At 38.1% G+C, this 22,760-nt stretch overlaps 1 protein-coding gene across 1 annotated transcript in view; it reads left to right on the top strand.

The window, feature by feature from the left end:
• The window catches only part of CUBN (cubilin), a gene marked incomplete at its 5' end in the record, with an annotated part of 354,010 nt that overhangs the window by 34,290 nt on the left and 296,960 nt on the right, over positions 1 to 22,760 (top strand). The window contains 4 exons of the mRNA XM_003410564.3: positions 394 to 628; positions 2,765 to 2,946; positions 5,180 to 5,342; positions 6,546 to 6,736. Coding sequence (XP_003410612.3) covers positions 394 to 628; positions 2,765 to 2,946; positions 5,180 to 5,342; positions 6,546 to 6,736 — 771 coding nt within the window. The remainder of the gene's footprint in view (positions 1 to 393; positions 629 to 2,764; positions 2,947 to 5,179; positions 5,343 to 6,545; positions 6,737 to 22,760) is intronic.

Raw genomic sequence — 22,760 nt, 5'->3', positions numbered from 1 at the left:
TATAAATTATTGCAAATGATAATATTAGCTTAATTAACTTAATTCAAGATAAATTTTTCAAATGTCCAATTCATTCCCTGGATTTGGAAACATTGTCAGCTACACATTTGAAGTGCCTTTGTTTGATGGACTTGACGGTTTAATGAAATTTAGGAAAATCTATTTCATTAATATTAAGATTTTTGATATATTTTGATATCAGCTAAGTTTGGACCTGGCAATTTTGAAGTCATTTATTATGTAGAATTCCCATATGTATTTGTGGATAACTAGAACATTGTAGATATATCTGTTGAAAGTGACTCAATATGAATATTTCCTAAATAATGGAAGACATACTTTAGAATGAATATGCAAATGAAAAATAATACATTGTGGCCTTTATCTTTTTAGGTCTTGCGCATCACTTTCACTTTTTTCCGATTAGAATCAGTGGACAATTGTCCACATGAGTTTCTACAGATTTATGATGGAGAATCCTCTGCAGGGTACCAGCTTGGGAGATTCTGTGGCTCCAGCCCTCCTCATGAGCTCTTCAGCAGTGACAATGCTCTCTATTTTCATTTCTATTCTGAGCATTTAAGAAATGAGAGAGGCTTCACAGTAAGATGGGAAACACAGCAACCAGGTAAAGCAAAGCGAAATATTAAATTTTCTTGACCCATATTAGGTATTTTGGGATTCAATGATACATATTTTTAAATGAAACAAACCTAAAATGCATTGGAATTTCATTTTTGTCCAGAGATAATAAAATTAGGATGAAACGGAAGTGACTCAAAAACATAAGATTTAGTGGGTCCCTTATGACATTGCTGAACTGCATTTAACGCAGGGATATTGTTGAGGACGTTGTCCACTCCTTCACTTTGTTGTGGTTAGTTGCTTTCGAGTTGCTTCTGACTCATGGCAACCCTACGTGTGCGGAGTAGGGTTGCCAAGGCTGTGACCCGAAAACCAGGCCTGTCTTTCCAGGCGCCTCTGGGTGGGTTTAAACAGCCAACTTTTCAACTAGTAATCAAGGGCTTAACTGTTTGTACTACCCAGGATATTCCTTATGTTGATGACTACCTGATAATTTGTAGTTTTTCTGTTGTTATTTTGTTTTTGGTGCTCTATTATTTGTTTCTTTTTTTCTAACATTTAACTGAGAAAATTAAACATAGATAAAAGTAGAGAGAATAGTCTAAAGAACCCCAACTCATCATCAATAGATCTGTGGATATATTTCTGGTATTTCTCATCTTTTCTTTTTGTCTGTTTAATCTATCCTTGTGTTACATCGGCTTAACTATTGAAGCTTTACTTACAGGAAGTCTTGAAATCTAGTAGTATAAGTCCTGTAACCTTTTCTTTTTACATATGCTAGATCCTTTGGATTTCCATATAAATTTTAGAATCAACTTGTCAGTTTTCCACAAAAAATCTGCTGGAATTTTATTGCATTGTATTGAATTGAACTGAAGGGGACAAACCTCTGGACAGGAAAAGTGTCAAAGGATTTGTGAACATTTTTTAAACCATCACACCGTTTATTCCTAGCTTGCCAAGGGTTTTTATTTTAAGTGGGATGTTAAAACATATCAAATACTTCTGGCTCTATTGGAGTGATCATATAGTTTTTCTCCTTTCTTCTGTAAATATGGTGAATTACATTGACTGACCTTGAATGTTACCCTAATTTTGCATTCTTCAAATATTTTCCACTGTCTCATGGCATGTTATTCATTTCCTCTATTGAATATATATTTTAGAATTTTTATATTGAAGATTGTGAGATATTAGTAATTTTCTTTTCTTATGATTTCTCTGTCAGTTGTAGATAACGTTGATCTTTTAAAATGAGTTGGAATGTATTCCTTCTTCTTATATCCTCTGGATAATTTGGGTAATTTTGGTAATATTTCTTCTGTAAGTATTTGAAAGAATTTACCATAACATTGATTGAACCTGGAATTTTCTTCATGAAAAGATTTTAAATTATAAATTTAATTTCTATTCAGATGTGTTTCTTCTTTTACCCATTTCAGTAAGTTTTTTTTTGTTTCAAGAAATTCACTAGAGACCTCAGTCACTTCGTTTTAAACATATTTTAACTATATGAAAGTACTAAAAAGAACTTTCCCGAAGAAGATTTACGTAGTGCTTCACTATTTTTTTTCACTATTTTAATGTATAAAATTATCTGGTTCATTGAAAAAACATAGATGCTGACAGAAGTTCCAGAATTTTTTGAGTTAACATACAGAAACTAATCTCTCTCAAAGAGAAAAAAGTAAATATGCAATCCCACAATGCATCTCTCAGAGTGGCACAAACGGTTAAGTGCTTGGTTACTAACCCAAAGGTTGATGGTTTGGATCCACCCAGAGGTGCCACAGACAAAAGGCCTGGTGATCTGCTTCCTTCTTCATGGCCATGAAAACTCTCGGGATCACAGTTCTACTCCGCAACCATGAGTCAGGCTCTGCTGGGCAGCAGTTGGTATTTATCCCTCAGATAGTTCAGTAAATTATTTTAGATCACATTACCATACAGTGTTTTTTAACTGCAGAGCTCTATGCATGGGTGATTTGTTATGTATCTATCGATATTTCTAGGTTTATGACTTTATAAAACTAGAAAATTGAAAGTTTTACTTAATGAGGGCGTTCAAAACTTGTAGTTATTTAAATGAAACACAGCTTCCGACAGCAAGGGTTATAATTCTACATGAATTTTATCTTGAATAAAAATGTAAAGTCATTTTTTCTTTCTATTTTAGAGTGTGGAGGTATGCTGACTGGTGCTTATGGTTCAATTACGTCTCCGGGATATCCTAGAAACTATCCTTCTGGAAGAGATTGTGTCTGGAGAGTTATAAGCAGTCCTGGCGTCCTGATAACATTTACTTTTGGGACCTTGAGCCTGGAGCACCATGATAATTGCAATAAAGATTATCTTGAAGTAAGGAATTGCATTTTGATAGACATATAATAATCAGAGGACTATGGTTTGGTGATGCCAATGAATGATCACAATTTCTTAGCAAGAGTTAGCTAATCTATATTTAATTTTTTTAGCACTAGTTAACTATCTGTCCAGCCATTGTCTAAATCTTGCTGAGTCCCTATTCTTAATTACGTCTTCTTCTGGATTCCTTTTGTATCTGGAAGCAGACTTTCTTAACTTCCCTGGTTACTTTCTGGAATTGCCGAATTAATGAAATAAACACAAAGTAATGGTCATTTTCTCTATTGCGGGCTCAAATCTTCAGTTGTTTGTGGTACCCTGACACTGTGTTTCACAAGTTGACCATGGCGTTCCATAATGAAAATAATAGCGAATGTGTTGAAATGGGTTGGTAAATGGTAAGTCCTCCGAAACGTATTGATAATTCTTATCAGGAAGAAAGAAATTAGCCTGTATCCCTCCTGCCTATTATTAGTAAATGATTAAAACTTGGAGGACAAAAGGCTGTTGTATTTAAATGTCATCTGCTTATATAACAAAAACCAATCTCACTGCTGTCGAATTGATTCTGACTCATGGTGACCCCATAGGACAGTGGAACTGCCCCATACAGTTTCCAAGGCTGTAAATCTTTAAGGAAGCAGACTACCGCATGTTTCTCCCAGGGAGCTCCTATTGGGTTTGAACAGCTGACCTTTTGGTTAGCAACTGAACACTTTAATCGCTGTCCCACCAGGTCTCCTTCTTATATAGGTGCATCAGAAGTGTTGCTTTCCAATTTGTAGCCTGAAAATATCATTAAGAAGATTGAGTTCTTACATTGTTCCTGTATTCTTTCCTGCCATCACATCACTCTCAGCATCCCTTTCAAGGAGTGCTAAAAACATAATACGCTTTTCAAAGTCCACTACAGAAGAATGGAGTGCTGTGGAATTATTCATAAAGGATGGAAGGATGAGGTGGTCAAACGGGTCTCCACAAGTTAAAGTCATTAGTAATTTAGCAGTTTTAACAGTAGATTTGAAATCTTTGGGAATGACTGGAACATCTACCTTTTCCTAAAAATTCAGCAAAATAATCTTTTCAGTGTTGACATTAAAGTGAATTTTCTTGAAATGAATTTTCCACAAAGTCCATGAAATAAAAATTAGAGGTAGTCATTCATTCCTACATATTAATTCTGGCATACATGTGTAATAAAAACCATCAATCACTCTGACAAGAAAATACAAAGAAACATTGAAATTTATCTCTCAATTTTCAAGCTACAATATTTCAAGGAACTAGTTAAGTGTAAGATTAAATAATGCTCTATAACTTTGCTATCAGTAGAAAAATTAATTTACATAGAAAAAATTAGCTTGGGGTATTGTTTCGTTCATTGACTCCTTGGTGTTCTAAATGGTACAGAATTTGCAATTACAACAGAATTGTAGAAAGGTTAACATGATTATATAATAGATGAAAAGCCAACAATTAAAAAGGATTTCTAGGATCATATCATCAGTATTGTAATCCTTAATTACTATCAAAGTTGCACTTTTTAAATTCATTAAGTGACTTTATGTTGCATCTAGTTTGACTTCAAGGAGCTCTGGTAGTGCAGTGGTTAAGCACTTGGCTGCTAACTGACAGGTCAGTGGTTCTAACCTACCAGCTGCTCTGCAGGAGAAAGATGTGGCAAGTCTGTGTCCATAAAAATTACAGCCTTGGAAATGAAGTTCTACTTTGTCCACTAGGGCCCCTGTGAGTTGGAATCGACCGGATGGCAGTAGAAATCTGACTTTACTTCTTTTTCCACTTCTTACCCTCTTGAATACCTAGATCAAGCTGTGAATTGGTTGATGTTACTGCCATTCCATATTTTGTTGTCTTTGCATATATTTGTTTGGCTTCTTTTAGATTACTAAGGATTTCATAATTTCAAAACAAGCAACTGTGGGGTAAACTAGGAAAGAAAACACGAAGTGAGATTAGAAACAACACCAGAAAAATTCGAAGTATATATCCAGCCTTAGAACTGAAATTCAGAAAGAAGATAAAGCATAAAGGATGATGGGAGAAGGAGACTATCCTTAACTAGACCCCAACCTTATACCAACAGAGGTGTTAGATAAATATATGATAGCAACTCACTTTTAAAGAATGTGTTGTTCCACGGTTAACAAAGACCTGGTTTGTTGAAATCTGGCCACTTTGAGCTTAATGATACATTCTTTTGTTTTAGATTCGAGATGGTCCAATGCCTACTGACCCCGTTCTTGGGAAATTCTGCACCACTCTTTCTGTCCCACCACTCCAGACTACAGGTCCTTTTGCCAGAATTCATTTCCATTCTGACACCCAGGTTAATGATCGGGGGTTCCACATCACCTATTTAACAACACCTTGTAAGTAAAAAAAAAAAAAAAAACCTTGTAAGTAGTAACCTGCTAATTGGGAGTTCGATATGAATTTGAAGGCTAATGGTGTACTTGTAACTGTGTTATATTTTAATATGATGTCAGAGATGGCTTATTTTGTCAGATTAATAACGTGTCTTTATAAATCATATATCCCTCATAGATACATCACAGAATTAATGAAATAGATGTTAAATAATGTCCATCTTCGTTTGACTGTGGTAAAACAGGGTTTTTTCTTTATCTTCCCTGTGTTATTAATGCTATATTATCCCCAATCCTTAAATCATGGGGCCCACATCATGGTAGAGATAGTCATTCACCCACCATTAGGTGGGTAAAAAAAGGCAGCTAAAATTAAATTGCTCACAATGTCAGTTCCCTAGCTATTCTTTATGTTTTGTTGAGAGAGATGTTGTTCATGGCAGAAAGGCAGTCTGTTTGAGATACTTTATGTGTTATGCCTGCATCAAGCCCAGCTGCACAGGGCCTGTGTTCCAGGGTCACATTGTCCCAGCCCCCGTAGTTTCCCTTCCAGTGAAACCCTATCAGCTAGTATGCCTTCAATTTCCACTTTCTAAGAAACAAACGAAACCCACCGTGCTTTTGATTTTAGGGCTGTGGAGGGTTTTGTTTATGACATTCATCATTGTGCACTTGATGAGAACTCACGGGAAAAATATCTCTTCTGTCTCAGTACCAGAAACAGTAACAATGAACATCTTTTCACTGGTCCTCTTTCTCCATTTACTTCAGGCTGACTCTACAGCCAACCTTTTGTAATTTGTGTAACCTTTGTTTTCTGTGCATATCAATTTTCCCCTGACCACAGCTTGCTATTCTGTGTTTATTTTTCCTTTAATCTTATTTATATAGTTTTATTTTATTTTGTTACATATGTTTTATAAACTGCCTCCAATCCTTTGGAATGAAGCAGAGCATAAAAGCATTTAAAAAGCAATTTATGGAAGAGAAAAATAGATTGGAAGTTAGAGCATATATCTCTACATATATTTCTCTAGACGTCACATGTACATCTTACAAACACATGTCAGACTGAATATGTTATGATTAGAGGCATGCAGGGTATATGAGTGTGTGTGTAAATTTTTAAATAATTGGATCCAATGCTGGGAGCCAGAGGAATGGCCATCTGCGTGACCTTTTCTTTCTCTTCCCTGTTCTCCTTAGCGGATCTGCCTTGTGGAGGAATGTACGAAGACCCAGAGGGTGAGCTCCTCTTTCCTGACTTGTCTGGACCTTTGACTCACAGCAGGCAATGTATCTATGTAGTAGAACAACCTCAGGGAGAACAAATACAAATCAACTTCACCCACGTGGAGCTGGGAGGCCAGAGCGGCTGTTCTCCGAGTTACATTGAGGTAACTCTTCCTACTCAGTTACCCAACCCTTAGATGATGCTTACTAACATTTTTACATCCAGTGGAGCAGCTTTCCTCAGATGGTTGCTGGACCAGTAGCATCCAGATCACCTGGGATCTTGATAAAAATGCAAATTCTCTCCCTTATCTCAGACCTCTGGGTGGGCTCAGCAACTATTTTAACAGGCTCTCCAGGTAATTCTGATGTAGGCTAGAGTTTAGAACAACTGTTCTAGAATATGAAAGGATCTGCCTAAAATAGTCACCTACTGATGGTAAAAAAGAGATTCATAAGGGAATAGGCAAAGGACAGAAATGAAAGCTGAGAACAGAAATGCCAAATTACAGGCCTTAAATTAACTAAATTAAACCCAGCCCTAAAAGCTAAAGTGCAAGTAAACGCATAAGACTAATAGGACCAAAGATCCCAGAGGTTATCAGGACAATTCTGCGTGTGAGGGCACCCAGGGAAGTTCAGGGATTTATCTAGCTGGCCCCGCTGGTGGGTGACATCCAGGACAATTCTGCGTGCGAGGGGACCCAGGGAAGTTCAGGGATTTATCTAGCTGGCCCCCCTGGTGGGTGGCAACGAATGTTAAAGCATTAATTCCTGTGTTCGAGTTTAGGTTTTTTTCTTCATTAGTCCGGTTTGCTCTCTTTAACTTTGATTTAAGTATATGTAATGGCTGAAATAAGGAGCCTTGGTGGCACAGTGGTTAAGTGCTCGGCTGCTAACTGAAAGGTCAGCAGTTCAAACCCACCAGCTGCTCTGCGGGGGAAAGACAGTGGCGGTCTGCTTCCATAAAGATTTACAGCCTTGGAAGCTCTACGCCGCAGTTCTATTCTGTCCTACAGGGCTGCTTTAAGTTGGAGCCCACTCCACGGCAACGGGTTTACGGATTTGGAATGGTTGAGATCAAGTATCTGAAACAAAAACAGGCAGATTTTGTTTGTCTGACTTGATATTTCTTTTGCTTAATTATTGGTCAAGCCACAAATTAAAGTGTTTAGCAGGAGAGACAAGACATTTTTTTTGTTGGGCACAATCATTTTATATAAACTCAGGGAGGCATTTACAATTTTGTTCACTCACGTAAATTAGCCGAATTCATTTTTCTAGGAAAAACGGAGGTAACCTTCTGCCCTCTTCTTTTCTTCACACTTAGAGAGGAAATAGAATTTTAGCATAATATCTGGATTTAACTAAGAAGTGCATTTGACAATATATATATTTTTAATCCAAGAATTTTTATCTCAGATGGTAAGGTGAATGTGTATATTTATTCAATTTATGTTTTTCTAAAATCTCTCATAAAGTGCATAGAAGTTTTACACTCTGGAACAATTTTGGAATTTTTGTGTAAATAAAAATTAAATTTCCGACAACTAATGTTTTACTTTGTGAACAGTAAAAATAGCTCACAACTCACCAGCATCAATTTCTGTCTTATAGTCCAGTCCAATCCCTGTCTGAAGAGTCGGCTTCGGGAATGGTTTCAGTCTTGGGCTAACAGAGGGTCTGGGGGCCATGACCTCTGGGGTCTCTCCAGTCTCAGTCAAATCATCAAGTCTGGTCTTTTATGAGAATTTCAGGTCTGCATCCCAATGTTCTTTTGCTCCATCAGGGATTCTCTGTTATGTTCTCTGTCAGGGCAGTCATCGGTGGTAGCTGGGTACCATCTAGTTCTTGTGATCTCAGGCTGAGGGAGTCACTGGTTTATGTGGCCCTTTTGTCTCTTGGGTTCATATTAACCTTGTGTCTTTGGTATTCTTTGTTTGGCTTTCCTCCAGGTGGGCTGAGACCAATTGATGCATCTTAGATGGCCACTTGCTAACATTTAAGACCCCAGACGCCACTGACCAAAGTGGGATACAGAACGTTTTCTTAATACATTTTATTATACCAATTGACCTAGAAGTCCACTGAAACCATGGTCCCCAGACCCCCGTCTCTGGTACTCTGGCCTTCGAAGCGTTTGGTTGTATTCAGGGAACTTCTTAGTTTTTGGTTTAGTCCAGTTGTGTTGACCTCCCCCGTATTGTGTGCTGTCTTTCCCTTTACCTAAAATAGTTCTTGTCTACTATCTAATTAGAGAATACCTCTCTCCCTCCCTCCCCACCCTAGTAACCATCAAAGAATATTTTCTTCTGTGTTTAAACTTTTTCTTGAATTCTTATAGTAGTGGTCTCATACAATATTTGCCCTTTTGCAACTGACTAATTTCACTCAGCATGAACCGGTGCCCTGAATTTGGGCTTCTAGCCTACTGGACTGTGAGAGAATAAACTTCTCTTTTTTAAAGCCAAAAAAAAAAAAAAAAAACTCACAGCTAGAGAGTACTTACTATGTACCAGGTGCTGCTCTAAACACTTTAAACTAGTTTAATAAATTGAATGGTTAACAATTCCTGCTTGGTTACTGCCTATAAAAAAATTTTTTTTTTTTTTTTTGCCTATGGAGTATGGTAATTCACTGAATCCTCACAACAACCATTTTTATTCCCATTTTAATATTAGGAAACAGGCCCAGAGAAAGTAAGTGACTTGGGCATGGTTCTGGAAACCCTGGTGGCATAGTGGTTAAGAGCTACGGCTGTTAACCAAAAGGTCGACAGTTCAAATCCACCAGGTGGTCCTTGGAAACCCTATGGGGCAGTTCTACTCTCTCCTATAGGGTCACTATGAGCCGTAACCAGGAAATCTGAATATCTTTGTCTAAGATCCTTTTTCTGTGGTAGCTCTGAGAGCCATCAAAGCAACTGGAATGATCTCTTTGGCTTTGCAGTACACTCAAACTGAATTTTCATTGATAATGAGCTGTATGAATTTCTCTGAATTGTTCTGAAAAGTTATCAGGAAAAAGAAAAAGAAAAATCATAGAACTGGCATTGAAAGATTTCACTTTATAAAACAGAGTGGCAGAATGTTTTGGAGTCAGAATGGGATTGGAGTGAATTCATCTAAATTCTTATTTTAATTCAGTTACCAGATAGCTGTGCAACTTTGGGCAGTGTTTTCTGGGTTCTTCAGTCCCTATTCCCATAAGGTGCCCTACCTAGTCCCCTAACTTTTGCAAAGATAAAACCAAGGAAATAAATAGTACGAGAAACTTGAAGAATTAAAAACACCATACAACTACAGAGTTTTCCTGGGCCAGATTTTCAGTGCCTGCCTTGAATTTATCAGTTCAGAGACAGCAGCTGAGACTCTTTCATGATTGGCCATTGAGGTCTCTACATTTTGATGTGCAGACATAGACACAAGGCCTTGAGAACATTTCACTCAAGAGTTGTTGACAGAAAAAATAAAAGAACTCTGTTATTCAGAAGAACAGATAACATACAGTGATTTGAGCAAGGTTTTCTATTATATCCTTAATCATCTAAAGGAATACATCCAATTGATTTGTCGAATTTCAGCATCAGCAAGGGCTTCAGAGGTCATCTAACCTAGAGGCTTAATTTTACAAATGAAGAAATTGAGGCACACAAAGATTCTAGTTCTTGTTGGAGTAGGATTTAGATTTACCTACACGGGAATCTAGGTAGACTTGCTGAGTTAGATTAAAGCAATTGTTATGAAATCTCTCTCAGTGGGAAAATTTGCGAACAAAACTTCTTATGTTTTGTTTTTGAGTACTTTGACTTCTCTTAATAGTGATGGTAGAAGAAAGTGATTCAGGCACCAGAGTCAAATGACAATCTTATGACTCAACATCTTGCTCCCCAAAGTGATGGTTTCATTTTTAAAAGTGATACCTAAAAAGTGAAATGTTTAAGCAAAGGAATAAAAAGAAAATGATTGATGGTATTTCAGATACATTGGTAGTTTGGAGGGGAGATGATGTCATCAATTAACTTGAAACCAGACCACCTAAAGTTTTAGAAAGAATAAAGAGCAAAGAAGTAACTCTGGAGAGATGTGGGAGAATGACTGTAGAAGGTTTCTATTGAGTGTGAATAGAGGCACTGTTAAGAATCTTAGATTTTCTCATTATGTGGTTCTAGATGCTTTGTTGCCATGTGAACATATCTTCTAAATGAGGATTAAGATACCTTTCCTTGTGTATCTCTTTCATGCATAGTGTTGTTTTGAAAGACTTACCTTTTGCTCGGTAAGTAAGAGAACTCTTAAGAATTCATTTGAGAATAAAATTCAACCACAAAAGATAACAAATGTGGTGTTGCCCAAATTCAACGTAGCATATCTTTTTTCTTTTAAACCCTTTCAGGACCCAATTATTTCTGCTCTGAATATTTGCAAGAAGCATACATTTATGTATTATTTTTTTGACTTATCTTTCTCTCTCGACTTTAAAATTTCCACTTCTAAAAGCACACATTGCTCATGGGTAATGCAGTGGGAGTGGTAACAGAAGAATGAGTATAGCAAGAATAGATCAACTGTTAGTTCATCTGTTCTTGTTTAAGAGAGCTTTTCAACTGTATAGAAGCATTCAATGAATGTGACAGAAACATCTTTCCAGAATAGAAAGCAGCTCCTCTCATTAATATTTTATAAGTGATTTAAGCCATGAGAACTCTGAGTGAAGGACACATAAGATAGTAATGAAAGTTTAATTTTTAATCCCAGAGGATGCAAGTAATAGGCAGAATAATAATTTCAGAAACTGATACGACATTAAGGCCAGGCCTTGGGTTCGGGTATGGAGGGAAATTAATAGAATTGTTCACCTCAATGAATCTTCTTGGCAAACCCCAAATCGTCTTCCCTCCCATCCCCTGAGACTGGGAGGAAGTGGAGGGAGAACAGCCTTCACTGAAAACAGGATGGCTTCTAGGGGAAGATGTTGTTTCTTGGAAGTGGAAAGTAAACAAAAATAAGTGGCAGAGAAAAGTTGAAAACTATAATAAATAAGATAGAATGAACTCAGTTACATTGAATTTAGTTCCTGAAATCTAGAGAATGTGTTTATTTTTTACATGTATCATTGAATCAGAAATCAATTATATTTTAGGCATCTATGACAATCCCAGTAAATCTACAAAGCAAAAATTATATATGTATCTCTTTATACCATCGTGGAACTAAAAATTATGATATAAATTTTTTAAAAACACCCAATTGCTTGGAACTGTAGAAGCTCTCTCCTAAATATAGGACTAAAAAAGAAGTAAAAAATGAAATAAAAGACTAAGTAGAAAATAACAAACAGAAAGTACTATGTATCAAAACCGGTTAGTTGTGACGAAAGTCTACTTACTCCCAGGTAAAATCCTCAATTTAAAGTTTTAAAAAAAGAAGCAAAAATTTTGAAGGTGGTTGAGTGCAACAAAGCAGGAGCACTGAAGCTCTTTCTTCCTCTGAGCTCTTTTCTTCTGCTTTTCCACCTCCTCCTTCCCTCTCTTGCCCAACTCCCACCACTCCAGCTATCCTACGCAGCACTCCCACATACCTGGCATGTCTTTAGATTAATCCAAATTCACAAAGATCTTCCTTTTGTTATTTTTTAGGCATTGAAGCTATTCAACTACAGCTTTATGATTGGTGGAGGGAGAGCTATATGTTGGTCTGCCTGAGCATGGGTGCTCCCCTCAAGAGGACTTGCCCTTAGAGTCTCGTGGCTGTGATTCACAGAATTAGGTGTAAGGGTATAAACCCAAATGGCAGAGAAAGAGTAGGGCCTCTGACAACTGAAGCTAGAGTGTAGCTGCTGCAAAGCAAACACATTGGAATGGGCAGAATAGTATTGTTTTTCAGTTAAGTACATTTAAAAATTAATTTAAGTTCAAAGAAATGGCTTTTTGTAGTGATGGCAGAAAGAAGGAGAAATGGGGAGATGCTCAATAGTTTGTATTCTTTAGCATACTGGATTTTGGCCGAGATAGAAACGCTCGGTTGGTTTCTTAGCTCTGTTGTTATCAACGCAGTTAATTGTTTGGCCATCCTGGTCCTTTCTAATGAAGTAATAAAATATGTCATTACTCAGGTGAAGTAATTCTATATGTTAGAGTAATGGAAACCAGGAAAAAGTCTGAGATGATAAAACCTTCTAGTTTTGGAGTTGTGAGAGATTATATAGAGCCAATCCTTGCTGTAAGTAAAGGAATTGCATGCTTCCTTTGCAAACCCAGTGGAGCAAGTGTGATCAAGAGGAATTAGCAAGAACAAAACGATATGGAAAAAGCATTAATGAAGAACAGTAGAAACTACTAGACCAAAAAGACAGTATGGCCAGTACTTCTATGATATACATGAAAACAATACTGGGATGGAAGCATGATAAAGGACATTATCTGTGATAATAAAAGCAAAATACACAACATCTGTAAATCTCAGTTTCCTCATCTGTAAATAGTGATAATAATATTACTCTCCTCAAAAGGATTGAGAGATTATTCATTTGTTTATTCATTCTACAGATATTTATCAAACAGCTTAGGTGCAAGGCACAGTCCCGGGGGTAGGTATAAAAATAAATCTTAAACAAATAAATACACAACTGCATAATTTCAAATTGGGATAAGTATTGTGAACAAAAGGAACAGTACTATGAGAGAAAATAATAAGCTACTGACTCTAGATTGAATGGTTGGCGGTAACCTCCCTGAATATGTCACATATGTGGCCTGAAGCTGAAAAGAAGTTATCAATGCAAAGAGCCAAGAGAAAGAGGATTCTCAGTCAAGGAACAACAGGGTCCTAGAGCCTGAATTGAGAAAAAACTTGATGTACTCAAAGAATTGAAAATAGGCCACTGTGGCCTATTTTTTCCCTAGTAGGAGAGGAAAAAAGAAATTAGAGATATGTAGGCAAGAGCTAGATTCTGTGGGACCTTGTAGGCCCGGACTAGAGATTGGATTGTGTTCTAAATGCAAATGAAAATAATTGAAAGCTATAATCTTAGCACAGTGCCTGGCTCACAGTGTTGTCGTTGTTGTTAGGTGCCTTCAAGTTGGCTCCTACTCATAGCGACTCTATGCACAGCAGAACAAAACACTGCCCGGTCCTGCGCCATCCTTACAAGCGTTGTTATGCTTGAGCCCATTGTTGCAGCCACTCTGTCAATCCACCTCTTTGAGGGCCTTCCTCTTTTTCCGCTGACCCTGTACTTTGCCAAGCATGACGTCCTTCTCCAGAGACAGATCCCTCCTGACAACATGCCCAAAGTATGTAAGACGCAGTCTCGCCATCCTTGCCTCTAAGGAGCATTCTGGTTATACTTCTTCCAAGACAGATTTATTTGTTCTTCTGGCAGTCCATGGTATACTCAACATTCTTCACCAACACCACAATTCAAAGGCATCAATTCTTCTTTGGTCTTCCTTATTCATTGTCCAGCTTTCACATGCATATGATGTGATTGAAAATACCATGGCTTGGGTCAGGTGCACCTTAGTCTCCAAGGTGACATCTTTGCTTTTCAACACCTTAAAGAGGTCCTTTGCAACAGATTTACCCAATGCAATGTATCTTTTGATTTCTTGACTGCTGCTTCCATGGCCTGTGATTGTGGATCCAAGTAAAATGAAATCCTTGACAACTTCAATCTTTTCTTCGTTTATCACTATGTTGCTCATTGGTCCGATTGTGAGGATTTTTGTTTTCTTCATGTTGAGGTGCAATCCATACTGAAGGCTGTGGTCTTTGATCTTCATTAGTAAGTGCTTCAAGTTCTCTTCACTTTCAGCAAGCAAGGTTGTGTCATCTGCATAACGCAGGTTGTTAATGAGTCTTCCTCCAATCCTGGTGCCCCGTTCTTCTTCATATAGTCTAGCTTCCTGTATTATTTGCTCAGCATACAGACTGAATAGATGTGGTGAAAGAATACAACCTTGGCGCACACCTTTCCTGACTTTGAACCATGCAGTATCCCCTTGTTCTGTCCGAACAACTGCCTCTTGATCTATGTAAAGGTTCCTCATGAGCACAATTAAGTGTTCTGGAATTCCCATTCTTCGCAATGCCTTTGCATAGTCTATAAAACACAGGTAAACATCCTTCTGGTATTCTCTGCTTTCAGCCAGGATCCATCTGACATCAGCAATGATAACCCTGGTTCCACGTCCTCTTCGGAAACCAGCCTGAATTTCTGGCAGTTCCCTGTCGATATATTGCTGCAGACGTTTTTGAATGATCTTCAGCAAAATTTCTCTTGGGTGTGATATTAATGATATTGCTCTGTAATTTCCACATTTGGTTGGATCACCTTTCTTGGGAATAGGCATAAATATGGATCTCTTCCAGTCAGTTGGCCAGGAAGCTGTCTTCCATATTTCTTGGCATGGACAAGTGAGCACCTCCAGCGCTGCATCTGTTTGTTGAAACATCTCAATTGATATTCCATCAATTCCTGGAGCCTTGTTTTTCACCAATGCCTTCAGAGCAGCTTGGACTTTCTTCTTTCAGTACCATCGGTTCCTGATCATATGCTACTTCTTGAAATGGTTGAATATTGACTAATTCTTTTTGGTATAATGACTCTGTGTATTTTTTCCATCTTCTTTTGATGCTTCCTGTGTCATTTATTATTTTCCCCACAGAACCCTTCACTATTGCAACTCGAGGCTTGAAGTTCTTCTCCAGTTCTTTCAGCTTGAGAAACACCGAGCATGTTCTTCCCTTTTGGTTTTCCATTTCCAGCTCTTTGCACATACCATTATAGTACTTTGTCTTCTCGAGCTGCCCTTTGAAATCTTCTATTCAGTTCTTTTACTTCATCAATTCTTCCTCTTGCTTTAGCTGCTCGACGTTCAAGAGAAAGTTTCAGAGTCTCCTCCGACATTCATCTTGGTCTTTTTTTTTTTCTTTCCTGTCTTTTCAATGACCTCTTGCTTTCCTCATGTATAATTTCCTTGATGTCACTCTACAACTCGTCCGGCCTTTGGTCACCAGTGTTCAATACGTCAAATCTATTCTTGTGATGGTCTCTAAATTCAGGTGGGATACACTCAAGGTCATATTTTGGCTCTCGTGGACTTGCTCTGATTTTCTTCAGTTTCAGCTTGAACTTGCATATGAGCAATTGATGGTCTGTTCCACAGTCGGCCCCTGGCCTTGTTCTGACTGATGATATTGAGCTTTTCCATTGTCTCTTCCCACGGATGTAGTCTATTTGATTTCTGTGTGCTCCATCTGGCGAGGTCCATGTGTATAGTCGCTGTTTCTGTTGGTGAAAGAAGGTATTTGCAATGAAGAAGTCGTGTCTGTCAGTTTGTCATACTGTGGGGGGTTGTGTGTTGCTGTGATGCTGGAAGTTATGCCACCGGTATTTAGATATCAGTAGGGTCACCCATGGAGGACAGGTTTCAGCTGAGCTTCCAGACTAAGACAGACTAGGAAGAAGGACCCGGCAGTCTAATTCTGAAAAGTATTAGCTAGTGAAAACCTTATGATAGCAGTAGCTCACAATGAGTGATCACTAAAAGTTAACATGACTACAATGACGATGATGACCATGACACCAGGGAGAAGAAGAAAGGAAAGAAGAAGGTGAAATATTGGAGTGTGAAGTCAATCATGAAGGAAGACATTTCTTGGTAAAACTAGACAAGTATCCCCGTTTTCAGCAAAGCAGATTAGAAAAGAAATCGGATAAGGAATACATTTAGCCTACTGATAATGGTGTTAGAGGGGCATGTTTCATGAGGCATTAAACACTTTAAAATTTTGACTATGAAATCATCAAACATACTTATGAAGAACCAAGGTTAATAACCAAAGTAAATAATTTTTTAGTCCCTTGTATGTCTCCTCTCACCTTTCATTTGAGGTGGGGCTGTATGTCCTCCTGCTTACACAAATTAACGCAAAGCTAGTCTCCAGGATCAAGTCTGTATTTAGCTAAGGGAGACATGAGTCTGAAGCTCATTTCACATGTTAAACACAACCATATGGTAGAGTTCTGTTTTCACCTTTTGGTTACACTAAATCCAAGTGCCAACATATTTGGTTTGCTTTAAGAGTTAATAATTTTAGAAATTGTTATATAAAAACAAATCTGAATACATAGCAAACATAAAGTCATGAACACACTCATTAAGACATGCCTTTCGTTGGGACCTGATCCATTCCAGATGTGAAAGCTTACTACTTTCTAGGCCCTATATCTCACACTTAAAGTTTCAGATGAACTGTATTTTTCAGCCCAGTTAATTTTAGCTTTCTCTACAGGAAATAGTTCCTCTACAAGAACTATGTGGTTTCTATGAGTTGCTTCTATCCAGGCAATTGTTCAATCTGATGAATGTAAAATAAAATCAGAAGTCATTTGGAATACTCCATAGCCTGAAAATCTGGGTCACAGGTTATATTGTGGGTCTGAGCCTGAAACAGTCAGTGTCCGCTCGGTGAGTAAGGCAATCAATGAGAAACCTGGGCCTGGCCTGCAGAACACTAGAATTTTTAATTAGCCCTTCTTTATTGTCATTTCTTGGCAAATGTAATCTACTATAAAGAATGAATTTGTTGGGACCCCTTTGGAAGTGATCTTGACATGGCCTCGCTTGACTTTCTAAGAAAAATACTTTGTTTACCAGGTAGATTAGTCAGCTTTCTTTAGGTTATACTGCTGTAACAAATAGCCTCCAAATTTTTGTGGCATACAGAAACATACAATTATTTTTTTTTTGCTAATGTTACATGTTGGTTTTGGGTCAGTTGCAGCTCTGCTGCTCTGTTCTCTGTGTCTTCTGCATCCTAGAACCTAGGGCCTTGGTCTTGTGACAGGGGAAAGTAAAAGATCATACACACAATGATTCCTCAAGCTTCTACTTGGAAATGGGTACATCACTTCTGTTCACATTCTTTTGGACAAAGCAAGTCCTATGACCAAACCCACAGTCAGTGAGAAGATGTATTAATTCTTCCTAGGGAGACACTACAAGTCACATGGCAATGAATGTAAGTGTTTCATCCTCTTACAAGGAGGGAAGTGAATAATTAGGAAGAATAATACAGTCTATTAAAGTTCACAAGCAGAAAGGAAGTTTTTTTTTTTTTTTTAATTTTTATTGTGCTTTAAGTGAAAGTTTACAAGTTGGTCTCTCATACACAACATTTATATACACCTTGCTGTATACTCCTAATTGCTCTCACCCTAATGAGACAGCACACTCCTTCCCTCCACTCTCTCTTTTCGTGTCTATCCGGCCAGCTTCTGACCCCCTCTGCCCTCTCATTTCACCTCCAGACAGGAGATGCCAAGATAGTCTCGTGTGTCTACCTGATCCAAGAAGTTCATTCTTCACCAGCCTCGTTTTCTATCCCATTGTCCAATCCAATCCCTGTCTGAAGAGTTGCCTTTGGGAATGGTTCCTGTCTTGGGCTAGCAGAAGGTCTGGGGACCATGATTTCCAGAGTCCTTCCAGTCTCAGTCAGACCATTAAGTCTCGTCTTTTTATGAGAATTTGGGGTCTGCATCCCACTGCTCTCCTGCTCCCTCAGGAGTTCTCTATTGTGTTCCCTGTCAGGGCAGTCATCGGTTGTAGCCGGGCAACATCTAGTTCTTCTGTTCTCAGTTGATGTAGTCCCTGGGTAATGTGGCCCTTTCTGTCTCTTGGGCTCATATTTACCTGTGTCTTTGGCATTCTTCATTCTCCTTTGACCCAGGTAGGTTGAGACCAATAGATGCATCTTAGATGGCCGCTTGCTAGCATTTAAGACCCCAGACGGCACTCTCCTAAGTGGGATGTAGTATGTTTTCTTAATAGATTTTATTATGCCAGTTGACTTAGATGTCCCCTGAAACCATGGTCCCCAAACCCCTGCCCCTGCTATGCTGGCCTTCGAAGCATTCAGTTTATTCAGAAAACTTCTTTCCTTTTGGCTTAGTCCAGTTGTGCTGACCTCTCCTGTATTATGTGTTGTCTTTCCCTTCACCTAGAAGTTTTTTTTTTTTAAGATGAAAATGCACAAGTCCTAGAATATTGAATACAGGGAGTGCTGCAACTGTATTTGAGGGCACTTTAGACCATTTGATGAGTTTTATTTTAATGTCCCTTTCAAAAAGGTGGTGGTTAAGCTATTGTCATATCGGGAATCCAGGGACAGTACAGGCCTTCAGAATTAATGAGGTTTTATTTCAACAGAGAGAGAGAAACACAGCCAAAATCAATTCTACCTTCTAGGTTTAAGGCCCTAGAGCCCTGTAAGTTCCTCTTAAAACATTTGGATTGCAGCTGCCTTTCTCCTTGCGAAAGTCCTTGAATTTCATTAGCTAGGGCCCAAGGGAATGCCCCACTTTAGCTTACTCTGATGCTGTTCGGCTGTTTTTCTTCCTTCTTGTCGTTTTCTAATGGGCAAAATAGAAAAGAGAGACTACAATCTTAGAAGAAGCAAATAGAACTCTGGAGGATTAGAAGAAAAAATAAAGGAGGATTAGAGAGCAGGAAAATATCTTATTCTGTTTTATGCTTTCTGGTTTCCAGGAACTATAGTATGTCTACATTTCTAAAAAAAAAAAAAAAAATTCAACCAGCATACCAAGCCTTAAAATTAATGAATCAACAAGTATTTGTCAAGTACATATTATATGACAGTATGTGAAATTTGTGATACAGATGTTGTAAAAGATCAGAGAAAGGAAGTCATGTGGGTTTGAGTCAGTGGAAAAAGCATGTGATTTTTAATGTCTGTGTTAGACACCATCATGAGGCTATACTTTATTTAATAACTCCCCTTCTATTAGACATTTGGAATATTTTATTTTTCAAAATTTGTTTTTGTTGAGAATATACACAGTAAAACATGCGCCAATTCAACTGTTTCTGCGTGTACAATTGAGTGACATTGAGTTCTGGAACCATTTTCACTCTGCTTTTCTGAATTCTTCCCCTCTCACTGCCCCTTAAGGTTCCTGTCTAATCTTTTGAGTTGTTCCTATCACTTTGCTCCCATACAGATAGTTCTTTTAAAAAAGCATAATGCGCAAGGCAGACATTTTTTACTGGTTAAGCTAGACTATTTTTTGGTTTTAAGAAGACTTCAGGGGATATTTTTGGCTTAAGGTTTGAAGATTATTTCAGGGCAGTAGTTACAGGGGTTCATCCAGCCTCTGTGGCTCCAGAAAGTCTGGAGTCCATGAGAATTTGAAATTCTGTTCTTCATTTTCCCCCTTTTGATCAGGATTCTTCTATAGAATCTTTGATCAAAATGTTCAGTAATGGTAGCCTGGCACCATCTAGTTCTGGTCTCATGGCAGAGGAAGCAGTTGTTCATGGAAGCAATTAGCCACACATTCCATTTCTTCCTCCTGTTTCTCACTCTTCTTACTCTTCTGTTGCTCCAGGAGAATAGAGACCAACTGTTATACCTTGGGTGGTTGCTTGCAAGCTTTTAAGACCCCAATACTATCCAATGAACTAGGAGGTGGAACAGAAACACTAAACATGTTATTAGGCCAATTAACTGATGTCCCACGAAACTATGACCCCAAACCTTCAAGTCGAGGAATCAAATCCCATGAAGTTTTTGGTTGTACATAAGCAGGCTCAGCTGCTATTTTTTTTTTTTTTCATTGTTATGAATGTATTTATCACACAACTTTTGCCATTTCAACTTTTTTTGGTATACAACTTATTGATAGCATTTACAACAATTGACTGTGCAACCCTACCCTTAAAAATCAATGCCATTTTTCCATCACTGTTAACTCCACTCCTATTTTCCCTTCCCTTCCACCCTGGTAACCACTAATAAACTTTGTTCTCTATACATTTCCCATTTCTTCTCTTTTTATATAAGTGAGGTCATACAATATTTGTCCTTTTGTGATTGCCTTATTTCACTCAGCATAATGTCTTACAGCTCCATCCATATTGTAGAATGTATCAAGACTTCTACTGGCTGAGTAGTGTTCCATTTTATGTATGCACCACTTTTTTATTTATTTTTTATCCATTCGTTTGTTGATGGGCTTCTAGGTTGTTTTCACCTTTTGGTTATTGCAAATAGTGCTGCAATGACCATTGGCGTACAAGTCTCTATTTGAGTCTCTGCTTTGAAGTCTTTTGAGTATATCCTAGAAGTGGAATTGCTGGGTTGTATGGTAGTTCTGAGGAGCCCTGGTGGCTCAGTGGTTAAAGACCTTGGCTGCTAACCAAAAGGTTGGTAGTTCGAACCCACCAGCTGATCCATGGGAGAAAGATGTGGCAGTCTGCATCTGTTAAGATTTATAGCCTTGGCAAGGCCATGGAAGTTCCACAGACACATCCAAACTCCGTAAGGGACTAAATTACTGGGTTGAGGGATCTGGGAACCATGGTCTCTGGGAATGTCTAGCTGAACTGGCATAACATAATTTATAAAGAAAATGTTCCACACTCTACTTTGGTGAGTAGTGTCTGGGATCTTAAAAGCTTGTGAGTAGCCATCTAAGATACTCCACTGATCTCACCCCATCTGGAGCAAGAGAGAATGAAGAAAACCAAAGACACAAGGGAAAGATTAGTCTAAAGGACTAATGGACCACAAGTACCACAGCCTCTACCACACTGACTCCGCACAACTAGATGGTGCCCGACTACCACCACCGACTGCTCTGACAGGGATTACAATAGAGGGTCCAGGACAGAGCTGGAGAAAAATGTAGAACAAAATTCTAACTCACAAAACAAAAAAGACTAGGCTTATTGGTCCGACAGAGACTGGAGAAACCGTGAGAATATGGCCCCCGGACACCCTCTTAGCTCAGTAATGAAGCCACTCCTGAGGTTCACCCTTCAGCCAAAGACTAGACAGGCCCATAAAACAAAATGAGACCAAATGGACACATCAGCCCAGGGGCAAGGATGAGAAGGCCAGAGGGGTCAGCAAAGCTGGCAGTGGGGAACCTGAGGTCGAGAAGAGAGTGTTGACATGTCATGGGGTTGGCAACCAATGTCACAAAACAATACGTATATTGTTTAATGAGAAGATAGTTTGTTCTGCAAACCTTCATCTAATGTAAAAAAAAAAAAAAAAAAAAAGATTTCCAGCCTTCAAACCCTATGGGGCAGTTCTACTCTGTCCTGTAGGGGCACTACGAGTCAGAATTGACTGGACGGCAGTGAGTCTTTTTTTTTTTTATGCTAGTTCTATTTTTAGTTTTTTGAGGAACCACCACAATGGCTGTACCATTTTGCATTCCCACCACCAGTGGGTAAGGGGCCAAGTTTCCCCACATCTTCATCAACATTTGTTATTTTATTATTATTTTTTTTAATTTAGCCATTCTAGTGAGAGTAAAAGGGTATCTCATTGTGGTTTTTATTTACATCTCTCTGATTGCTAATGACACTGAGCATCTTTTTATGTGTGTAGTGCCTTTTGAATGTCCTCTTTGGTGAAATGTTTATTCAGGCACTTCACCCATTTTAAGATTAGGTTATTTGTCTTTTTGTTGTTGTCTAAGTTTTACATACATTTTGATTATTAGATTCTTATCAGGTATATGGTTTCTGAAGCTATTCTCCTAGTTGATAGCCTGTCTTTTCACTTTTTTCTTAAAGTTTTTTGATGAACGGAAGTTTTTAATTTTTATGAAGTCCTATTTACTCATTTGTCTTTTGCTGTTCGTGCTTTTGTCATTAGATGGTGCATTGTTAAAAGCTAGGGCCAACAGCATTATCCCTGCATTTTCTCTTCATAATTTTATGGTTTTAGAAGGCACTTTTAGGTCCTTAATCCATTTTGAATTTGTTTTTGTATATAGTGTTTTTGTATATGGATCCTATTTCATTTTTTTCCATGTGGAAATCCAGTTTTCCCAACACCATTTATTGAAGCAACTTTTCTTTCCCCACTGAATAGACTTAGCACCATTTTCAAAAATTAGTTAACCATAGATGTGTGGGCTTATTTCTGAACTCTCGATTTCCTTCCGTTGGTCTATATGTCTCTTGTTATACCAGTACCAGGCTTTTTTTTTTTTTTTTTGGTAGCAAAAAGTAGAATTCTATCATTCTTTCTTTCTTAAAAGTTAGTATCTTAAACTTGTTTTCTTTTTTTTTTAATTGTACTTTAGATGGTTTACAGAACCTAACTTCTCATTAAACAGTTAGTACATATATTGTTTTATGACATT

Source organism: Loxodonta africana, chromosome 4 (genome assembly GCF_030014295.1).
Source record: "Loxodonta africana isolate mLoxAfr1 chromosome 4, mLoxAfr1.hap2, whole genome shotgun sequence".
NCBI lineage: Eukaryota > Metazoa > Chordata > Mammalia > Proboscidea > Elephantidae > Loxodonta > Loxodonta africana.
This window is presented reverse-complemented; position numbering and strand designations above follow the sequence as displayed.